The 10,127-nt window shown below is 44.3% G+C and overlaps 3 protein-coding genes across 5 annotated transcripts in view; 1 reads left to right on the plus strand and 2 right to left on the minus strand.

The window, feature by feature from the left end:
- Positions 1-10,127, minus strand: part of LOC113215445 (E3 ubiquitin-protein ligase TRIM9) — a 126,138-nt gene that overhangs the window by 108,418 nt on the left and 7,593 nt on the right. The gene's annotated exons all lie outside the window — the stretch shown is intronic.
- LOC113214392 (allergen Cr-PI-like) lies at positions 996-3,681 on the plus strand. Its single transcript, XM_026433740.2, has 4 exons — positions 996-1,152; positions 1,287-2,047; positions 2,143-2,959; positions 3,045-3,681. The coding sequence occupies exons 1-4, from the start codon at positions 1,053-1,055 to the stop codon at positions 3,608-3,610; spliced, it is 2,244 nt and encodes a 747-aa protein (XP_026289525.2). The 5' UTR covers positions 996-1,052; the 3' UTR covers positions 3,611-3,681.
- LOC113214393 (protein croquemort) overlaps positions 4,054-10,127 on the minus strand; it is a 19,440-nt gene continuing 13,366 nt past the window's right edge. Inside the window, exons 1-10 of one of the 3 annotated variants that reach the window (XM_026433741.2) lie at positions 9,861-10,094; positions 9,344-9,471; positions 9,097-9,257; positions 8,865-9,009; positions 8,565-8,774; positions 8,257-8,468; positions 8,012-8,167; positions 7,779-7,920; positions 7,624-7,697; positions 4,054-7,555 (exon numbers count right to left, since the gene is read on the minus strand). In XM_026433741.2, the coding sequence (XP_026289526.1) occupies positions 7,273-7,555; positions 7,624-7,697; positions 7,779-7,920; positions 8,012-8,167; positions 8,257-8,468; positions 8,565-8,774; positions 8,865-9,009; positions 9,097-9,257; positions 9,344-9,463 (1,503 nt within the window). In that variant the 5' untranslated portion in view covers positions 9,464-9,471; positions 9,861-10,094 and the 3' untranslated portion in view covers positions 4,054-7,272. Of the gene's footprint in view, positions 7,556-7,623; positions 7,698-7,778; positions 7,921-8,011; positions 8,168-8,256; positions 8,469-8,564; positions 8,775-8,864; positions 9,010-9,096; positions 9,258-9,343; positions 9,472-9,759; positions 9,809-9,860; positions 10,095-10,127 lie in introns of those variants that run through there. The other 2 variants (XM_052275231.1, XM_052275234.1) reach the window with 2 other exon arrangements.

Here is a 10,127-nt window from a genome sequence, read left to right on the forward strand (position 1 = left end):
CCACGCCCCGCCACGCCCCGCCCGTCCTCTCTGATTCCACCGAGCCATCGGGCCCTATACCCAAAACGCAATGCATAACCCGCGCCACACCGCGCACCTGTCCACGGCCTGTCCATGAGCTGTCCTCGAACTGTCCATGGGCTGTCCAGAGGCCTGGCGCGCACTTCCGAACGACACCACTTCCCACTTTTCCTCCCCAATCAGCTTTTATTGAAAAACGACGTGGCCGCCGTCAGGCACTTGAATCAGCGGCCCGTCCTCATACGTGGGAGGGAGGGGTTTTCCCCGGTTTTCCAGGCGGTCCGTCACTTCCCCTTCCCTCTTTTCTTCTTCCCAACCTCCTCCCCTGCTCTCCAGCCACTCCAGCCAACTTTGCTGCTGACCGAGAGGACGTGGGATGTGGGATGACCATTTGGCAAAGCCAAGAGGAATGGAATACACTTTCTTCCCCACTACCACTGTCCCCGCCCCACACCTGAGCCGCTTCCCAACGGTCAGGGAGACACAGACGGAGACGGAACGACTGCGTGACGTCAATAGCGATCCAATAGCATTGCTGAGTGCACGCCGACTACACGCCCGCACGCACGGACGCGTGCATGCATGCACATATGCACGCACTCACGGGTGCACGTGGTGCACGCGGGGTGTTCTCACGTGCATCATCGTTGGGCCAGGCTTTCCGAACGCCCGAACACGCCGCGGGGCTGTATGCGCCTTTAGGCCCTGCGGTTTTCCCTTATCGGCATGGTCCCCAGCCCGGCAACAGCAGCGACCCCCCGCCACATGCCTCTGTCTCCCTCGCACTGCCGGGGCTGTGGGCTGCCGGGGGCGACAGAGAGAGACATCTCCCCGGTCCCGGTCTTGTCGCCAGGGCGAGTACCCGCCGCCCTGCACCCTTCCTTGCCGCCGCGGGGTCCCGGGGGTCATCGTCATCGCGATACCCGTGACCACTGACACCTCCAGGGCGATACCCGGCGGGCGGCTGGTGGTATAAAAGGGCCGGGCTGAGCTGTCATCGGTACCACATCTTGGTCAGTTGTCCAACGAACATGAAGGTCCTCTTCGCTTTGGCAGCCCTCGTGGCTGTGGCCTGCGCCATCCCCACCAACTTCAACTCCGTCCACGTCCACCAGAACATCAACGCTCACGGTAAGCTCCACCGCCAGCAAGCCAAGGCTCTGTCTGGGCAAAACTTTGAGGAGTCTGATACATTTTGCCTCTGCGGCTTCCTATTGTCTTCGGATGAAACTAACCCGCCTCGCCTCACCCGCCTTTTCCCGCAGTGGACAAGGATGTCGCCATCAAGCAGAAGCTTATCCTGCAGCTGCTTGTGCGCGTCCAGCAGCCCCTGATGTACCCCGAGCTGAAGGAGCTCGGCAAGAACTGGAACCCCGAGCAGATCGTCAACCAGTACGCCAACCAGTACGTCGTCAAGAAGTTCATGTCCATGCACCAGCAGGGTATGCTTCCCCAGGGCGAGATCTTCCACCTGTACAACGACTCCCAGCTCAAGGAGGCCATCGCCCTTTTCGACATGCTGTACTTCGCCAAGGACTTCGACACCTTCATCAAGACCGCCGCCTGGGCTCGTGACAACGTCAACGAAGGCCAGTTCACCTACGCCCTGTGCGTTGCCACCATCCACCGCGACGACACCAACGGAGTGGTCCTCCCCCCCATGTACGAGGTCTACCCCCACCTGTACTTCCACGGTAGCGACATCGCCGAGTTCCAGAGCGCCAAGATGCAGGGCAAGGTTAACTACGAGACCCTGACCAACTGGACCGTCGGTAACGAGATCGTCCACCCCGAGGACCTCCTCGGCTACTTCACCCAGGACGTCGGCCTCAACGCCTACCACGCTTACGCTCACCTGTACAACCCCTTCTGGCTCAACGCCGAGAAGTACGGCCTGAACATCAACAACAACCGCGGAGAGAACTTCTACTACTTCTACCAGCAGATCCTGGCCCACTACAACCTCCACCGTATGGCCAACTACCTGCCCGAGATGAACGACTTCGACTGGAACATGCCCATCGAGGTAAGCTTCCCTCTGCTTATCACTTAGGTTTGGTTCACTGGTGGACCCGTGCTCCAGCTCAACCGCTCATACTCGTCTCTCTTTTCCTCGTACAGTACGGCTACAACCCCGACCTTAAGTACCACAGCGGCAAGGCCTTCCCCGCCCGCCCCGAGAACTCCGAGCTGACCAGCCTCAAGTCCTACACCGTCGAGGATGTTAAGATGATCGAGAAGCGCATCAAGGACGCCATCGACTCCGGCTACGTTATTGGCAAGGACGGCAACGTCATCTCCATCAAGAACCACATCCACGGCATCAACATCCTGGGTAACATCATCGAGGGTAACGACGACGCCGTCAACTCCCGCTACTACGGCTCCTACACCACCATGCTCCACAACCTGGTCGCCCTCATCGTCGACCCCAGCAACGAGCACGGTGTTGCCCCCGGCGTCATCGGCCACTACGAGACCGCCCTCCGCGACCCCGCCTTCTACTACATCCAGAAGCACATCAACGGCCTCTTCAAGCAGTACAAGGACAACCTTCCTTACTACCACCGCCAGGAGCTCAACTTCAACGGTGTGGCCGTCAAGGACGTCGCCGTCAGCAAGCTCGTCACCTACTTCGACCTCTTCAACGTTGATGTTGCCCACTCCGTCGACGTCAACTCTGCTGATGAGGCTGAGAAGATCCACTTCGTTGCCAAGACCATGCGTCTGAACCACAAGCCCTTCTCCTACAAGGTCAAGGTTGTGAGCGACAAGAAGACCCAGGGTGTCCTCCGCGTCTTCCTCGGCCCCAACACCGACTACATCCACTCCAACTTCTACGGTGACCAGGCTTCCGATGTCTACTACGGCCACGACACCGCCGACCTTGAGCGTCTCCGCCACATGTTCGTCGAGCTTGACCGCATCCCCGTTGAACGTAAGTACACCAGCTACTTTTACCAAGAACCATATTACCAGTCTTGCGGAACACACCCTTAACAAATTTCCTTTTCTACCCACAGTGTCCCAGGGCGAGAACCTGATCGAGCGCCATTCCCGCGAGTTCACCTCCACCGTCGGTGACATCGAGTCCTTCAAGAGCCTGCAGAAGATGGCCGAGAGCGGCAACGTGTACGTCCACGATGTCGACCATCATTGTGGCTTCCCCGACCGCCTCGTCCTCCCCATGGGCCACAAGGCCGGCCTTCCCCTGACCCTGTTCGTCATGGTCACCCCCTACGGTTCTGAGGAGCAGCAGCAGCACGGCGACTACTACCACAACGACAACATCGTCCACCACCAGGGCCAGAACGTCGTCTCTTGCAACGGCCTTATGACCGTCGTCGACAACCGTCCCCTCGGCTTCCCCTTCGACCGCCAGATCGACAACTACGGCAAGTTCACCGTGCCCAACATGTACTTCAAGAACGTCGCCGTCTACCACAAGGACTCTACCGTCTCTCACCAGCAGCAGCAGCAGTACTACTACCAGCACGCCGAGGTCGCCAACGACTTCGACCACCTGCCCAAGTACGTGTCTGGCCAGCACCAGATCGTCTCCGACATCAACGACGAGCTCCACTACTAGGTGATCCGAGTCGAGTCGAGCGACGCGTCGCTATAAAGAGAGAAATAAAATGAAATAATACGAACATCAAATGCGCTCTGGCTAGTTACTTTCACCCCCCCGGACGACACCACACAAAACACACCATGTCCTACAGCTTTAGCACGAACTGGACTTATTACTGTAATGGCAGTCTGTGCACTCCAATAACTGGGGATCATCCAAAAAAGTATGTTCGTTTTCCTCAGATTAATTCGGCAAAGTACGGGAACTTGGCGCCTGCGAGATTCAGGGTAGGCCACTCCGCAGCACTTGCATGCACTGCAGGGAAAATGTAGCCTACCCATACGGCGTTTACGAGAGCATGCTTATCCTGAACTCTGCAGTTTCGTGACGCTGAATAACGCAGTATTTTCTGGATGATCACTTAATCTGAGACAGAGGAAGTGAAATACAGCAACAAATACTTTACCATTAAATTTATTACGAAGTTTACACAATAACAATCACATTGTAGTAGTCCAACGGTCACAACATGACCCATGCTCGAACAATATTGAGCATGAATGCTCAATACAAGACAGGAATTGCGCATGGTGAAATCAATTTAACAGTACAGTGTGTATCAACAAGACTAAAACAAAGTTGTTTAAGACTGTGTAAAGAGTGTGATTAGAAATTTCTGTGATAGGTTTTAAGATGAATTTGCCATGTACTACTGTGAACATATCATTCCCCTACGGTAAAGATTAAATATACATACTGTACAAAGAGGTGTGGTCCTAAAAGATAATATGTAATGACACGCATTTAATTTTTTTTGGTGGGTGTGAAAAACAAGAATGGTCCAATGGACCCATCTGACCACAACATTAATAGAAATGGAAGAAGTGAACAAAATAGTAGGGTGACTGTTAAATATACACAATGTCTAAACTGCAACATCGATTACATTTTTTTATAGTGGGAAGAAGGTCCATTTACCGATTGAAGAGGAAAACAAAGCTTGATTTTGATTAAACATTATAGTTTGACACCTCAACAAGTTCTCTTTCACTTTTAAAACATTGCACAGGAACAAATTGAATTCAAAAGGCCTCACAAAACAGTTCTTACCTCCAGGTTAGTATGTGAAATACTACCCAGATACAATATAAAGTTAATATCACAATGAAGATAATGCACTTGATTGTTATGCACATATAAATGTTGATTAATAACAGAGGCACTTTATTGATGTTCCACAAAAAAATTTCTATAAGAATATCAAGCTATGATATTGAGATTTGAAGACAGAACCAAGTTCAGGGAAAGGCCAAGACACTTTTCATTCAAAATAATTTGTGTCAGTCACAAACTCACATAAAACACTAAATTTACAAACTGAAGTGCTGAAGTGTGAGCAAAGAAGACATTAAGAAATTTTTCCCATGACTATGATGGCTACCTATAAAGGGTTCAAAATTTATCACAGACACCAAACAATGTGAATGGGTTGACAGAATACAAATATTGTGTTATAAAGAGAGGAGTCTAAATCTCAATATTTTTGTTAAAAACAAAGTCTTTTTTTTATTTTTATTTATGTGACTCTTTACTCAATGCTGTAATAAATTTTAAGTGGTTAAGCAGATACTGGTAATTGACTATAACTCCTAATTTTGATTTTAGGTAACAAATTTACAGAAGCCCTGTTTGGCACTCTTTAAAATACAAAGGTCATAAAATATGGTGAAAAAGCAATGAAAAAAGTGATCCCTATTTTAAGCTTGCTATGTAGCACTAATGTTGCAATCTATTTTATGTACACGTACTTACAAGCAAAGGCACTTCAAATGGTCAAACTGAAATGGAAAATGTTGACACAGCACTCTACGTCACAAAGGACAAATTTTGATGGAGTAAAATTAAAAACAAGAAAAAAAAATTATAAGCTCAAAATATGATATAACAAATTAATCATTGTTCTTAACATGTTTCGCCTTTGGCTCATCACCGAAACCAATGATAGAATGGAAACTCTTCAAAAAGCACTAGGCACTGCAAATAGAACCAGTACTAGACTAGATATGATTTCCTAGAGTCATGTCCCATTTCTCCCCCAAATTGATGAGGAAGCCCCAAAATTGAAGAGAACTAATGGCTTAAACATTGTTTCCCATTGATCATAAAAATGGTCCCAAGTAAGAAAGAAAGTAAGAAAAGTATAAAACATGAGTTATTGGTAAGATTATTCTTATTTAGCCTACAATGTAGATTGCAGAAATAAAAGAGCAGAACAGAGTTTTGCATGAAAAGGACTCTGATCTTACCGACAATTCATGTCGAATGGTTTCTATTAAAATTTTCAGAGAGCTTCCTCACACATACATCCTAAATACAAGAAATCAAACAACTAGTTTTAGCCTCCTTACTCGTTTCATCTTTATGGCATCTGAGAAACTTGTGCAGGCACTTACAAACAAATGTAACCCCTTTGAGCAAAGAGAATAATAAAAACTCAAAGGCCAAACTAAGACGAAACTAACACCACCAGACAAGACATACAAGGAAAAAAAAACACAATTCAAAACTTATCTACAACCTTAAATTTCCTGAGAGAAGGGCTTAATGGATAACCATGTAATTGTTCTTCATCAGCAAGAATAGTTGCAAAGACACATTATAATACTATCACAGTTACAGGAATATCATAAAGATAGATAGATACATACTTCTGTCAAATAAAAATAAAATTGACCCCCAACTTCATATTTTGGTGCAATAAGTACAGTTCCTGAAAACACATTAAAACCAATTTTAAATACATTTTGAGGTCCACAAATAAATTGGCAACAGAAATTAATGTTTAACATTACAGTCTGATACACGCAAGTGTCATATAAAGTACATGAAGTACCAAAAAATTAAAATAATCTAGATTCAGTACAATTGATCAAAGCGCAAACCTCTCCACCAAATCATTGACACATACAAAGTGACAAGAGGTTCCGATCGAGTGATATAAGACAGAACAGAGGTCACGGATGGCATCAATACTAGTCAGTCCAAGAGAGGGAGAGTGATGGAAAGCTACGCAAGTAAGAGAGCGCAAATTACAACACACATCCAAGACCCCTAAGCTTGTATTAACGTTACAGTCAAAAAATCATAATTATCAGCATACTTTAGATAGAAAAAGAAAACCCTGATAATCTACATACTGTAAATCATTGTAAGTTGATTTATCACAAAGTAAGACATCATCTTTTACATATGAATTGCTGTTGCTGTTTCCTATGTTACTTTGAATATTGATAAATGCAGAGGCCATTCTAAAGAGTTGGCAAACTATGAGAGGTTTTAGGTTGCAATCGTAAAGAAACAGTATTTAAGGATTAATGCTCAACTTTTTATGTCTCTTTGTTGAGGGTCATTCACACACTATTAAAGATCATATCATACAATAAACCATTCATTGACTTGAGGGATAAGAAAAATCCCATAACTAAGTCATAAGACTAGGGAGTTATTTCATATGGTTACTACATAAACTCTCAATTCATGGAATGATTTCTGAGGATGAGAACAAAGAGAACTTTTTACTTATAAGAAAATACTATTGCAGTCTTTCCCATCATGAAGCATAAATATTTTGATTAGGAAGAAGAATAAACTTTCATGAATACTTAGCTAGTCTCTGTTTATACAGTAGGATTGCTGCTTGCAGGTTTATTACTAGATTCCCTTTTGGAATTGATTAACGCGACAGTATCATCATCCTCGCCCCAATGGCCACGAATAGTGATGAAAGTAGCAATGGCAAGAAGTAATCCTCCAATACCAGCCAACCCATAAAATGTGATTGTACCAATTCTAGATAAATTGAGGAGTAACTTGACTTGTGACCCTAGGTCAGGTGTGAGTTCAGCAGTTTGGCGAAAGTAGAACATTGGCATGAGAACTTTCGGGACTTTCTCATACATCCTGCAAGTGAGATAATTTTATTACACCTTTAATAGTGACGTGTAACAAATGGAGCAAACGATACTTACGTTAACCCTTTTATTGGTTGAAGGAGGACATTGATTTGCAGTTGTGCTCTAACTTCCAGGGGGAGTCCAGTGCTCTGTAAGATAAAAAGGAAATCATTCTTAATAACCTAGATAGACAGTTTAAGTTCAAACCACTTCAAAATACAATTACATACAGGCTCAGCATTGACAAAAAATTCATGAATTGATCTATTAGGATGCAAGCCATCAACAGAGTTGGTGTACCAGGGATCAGCGTCAAGGAAATGAGGGAAAGAAACATAAGCTGGTGCACCATATCGACATTTTGACATGTCCCTGAAAGAAAGAAAAAGTACATATAGGTAGATTGAAAGATTGAAATTTTAAGACCAAGATCAGTCAATATTCAAGTGGAAAGGGTTCGTACCTAACACCACTAGGCATAGTTTTCCCTTCATATGAATAACATTTATATTCAGGGTGAAGAGTTCCATTGTCAAATTCCCTAGCATCTCCTTGGAATTTGACTCCTTCTATTCCATACTTCTGTACTAATTCTTCACTTCTTGACAGTGAAACAGTGCTGAAATCAAATAACAATAAAGATCCACTACTACAGGGAAAAAGAAGCTGTAATTATTACAAAAATAATTTATTGATTCTTCTTTTTACCTGCATAAGTCAGTTGCAAAGACGGAAAGCTTTTCACTGTCAACTAGAGGAGGCAAAAGTTCTCCAGTTGTTCCTTTGACATCCCCACATTTTCCATCAAAGTAAGAAGTATGGGTGGCATAGTTCCAAGAGTGAACATTCCCCAAGTTACTCATATTTTGTTGACCAGTGAACATATTAAAAGATCCGTCATAGGTGGAAGACATATTTCTCTGTAAACATCATTAAAAAAATTCAATGAGTCAGATTAGAACATTTAAGTTTGCATTAAAAAGATAAACGTCTTCATTAACATGTTTTCTTATTACATCATAAAACCAGCCAAATTTATCAAATGGAATTGATATGTTCGTTATTTTCTTCAGTTCAGAGGCAACATTTAGAATAGGGTCACTATACCCATCAAAGAGCAGCTCTCTGACAGTTTTCTTCACAGCAAATGGTTCTTCAACATTTAACAACACATTTACAACTTTCTTGACGATAGGCCTGAAGTTTTTAACTTTTTCAGCAATTGTCTACAACAAAGAAAAGTCAAGATACAATTGAAGATTAAGTCACAAAATAATTGCACACTGCTTTATAAAACCAATGAATACGGTACATACTGCAGCCAGCACATTGAGAGATTGAATTACATCATCTGGTGAACCAGATGACTTTGAAGGATCAAAATGCCACTCCCTGATTTGTTGAAATGAAATAGTATCATTTTCTGGGTGCCAAGTCATGTTTACTCTTGTATGTTTTTCTCTGAAAGTTAAATATAAAGAAAGTAATTAAATACATATCAAATTAGAGTGTTGTAAACTTTTGATGTAGAATTGATATGGTACTTACAAATAGGTGTAGGGGCCAACTTCATAAACAATTGGCTTTGCTTTACCAGCCTTTACTTCATCAGGGTTGGTCCAGTTGAAAAAGTAGATTTGCAGGTACATAGGAATTGGCGTTTCTCTCCACATACGAAACCCAGTAGAAGATGGACTTAAGGATAATTGCTAGAACAAACAAATAAAGATACATCACTTTTTTGTAAGAAAAAACAATAAAGAAACATAATATGAAGAATTCATAAAATAATTACACTTCTATAGATATAATCAGCAACATCGGACCAGAACAGCCCTGCCAGGACACCACCGAGGAGCAACAATGTACCTACGCTAAACACTGTGCCCTGTTTGCAAGCTGGTGAGCATCCCATGTTTACAGCTGAAACATAGTTGAATAAAAATAAATCAATTTCTGCATTTCATTCTGAATTTCATTGGAACCACTGTAACAACTGAAAGGCCTGCAATGCACATTATCAATAAAATTTTACCAGCATAAAAATCGAGAAACGTAAACGCAGAACTATAAATGAACAAGGAAAGGGGTAAAGAACAGTCATCAGCAGACAATGGAGTTCTGGATGTCACCCATAACAGAGGATTGTGGAATGAAAGAGGTTAGGAACGACTACGCGGGGGGACCAAGAAGTTGAGCTAAATTATTTACCAAATGCAACAGGCGTACACCAACGTATTGTCATACCAGCTATTCGTAATAGAGTGACGGTTCCATCCCTTAGAAAGCCAACAAGTGCACTAGACACCTACCTGTTTAGGTCCCCCTGATCAACACGTCCAGCCAGTGGAAAATGAAAAACAATCCGTTCTTTTCGCGCACTTTGGGCATACTACTCGACAGAGGCTCACTTCGTCATGTCGTCAGCAGAATACTTCCATAAGTACGGCACCTACCCGCCGCATAAGCTGTCGGAAAACTAATGACACAATCATCAACAACAAACTCCCATCGTCTCGTCTGCTCTGTCTACTGCTGCTGCTGCTGCTGCCCCCCTCCCCCCCTCCCATCGGCTGCCC

Source organism: Frankliniella occidentalis, unplaced genomic scaffold (assembly GCF_000697945.3).
Source record: "Frankliniella occidentalis isolate FOCC.00 unplaced genomic scaffold, Focc_3.1 Scaffold8, whole genome shotgun sequence".
Classification (NCBI taxonomy): domain Eukaryota; kingdom Metazoa; phylum Arthropoda; class Insecta; order Thysanoptera; family Thripidae; genus Frankliniella; species Frankliniella occidentalis.

Excerpts from the sequence above, each read along its gene's own strand:
- LOC113214392 (XM_026433740.2), top strand. The coding sequence starts at position 1,053 with ATGAAGGTCCTCTTCGCTTTGGCAGCCCTCGTGGCTGTGGCCTGCGCC. Across the intron at positions 1,153-1,286 it reads CCAGAACATCAACGCTCACG|TGGACAAGGATGTCGCCATC; the intron begins GTAAGCTCCACC and ends CTTTTCCCGCAG. Across the intron at positions 2,048-2,142 it reads ACTGGAACATGCCCATCGAG|TACGGCTACAACCCCGACCT; the intron begins GTAAGCTTCCCT and ends TTCCTCGTACAG.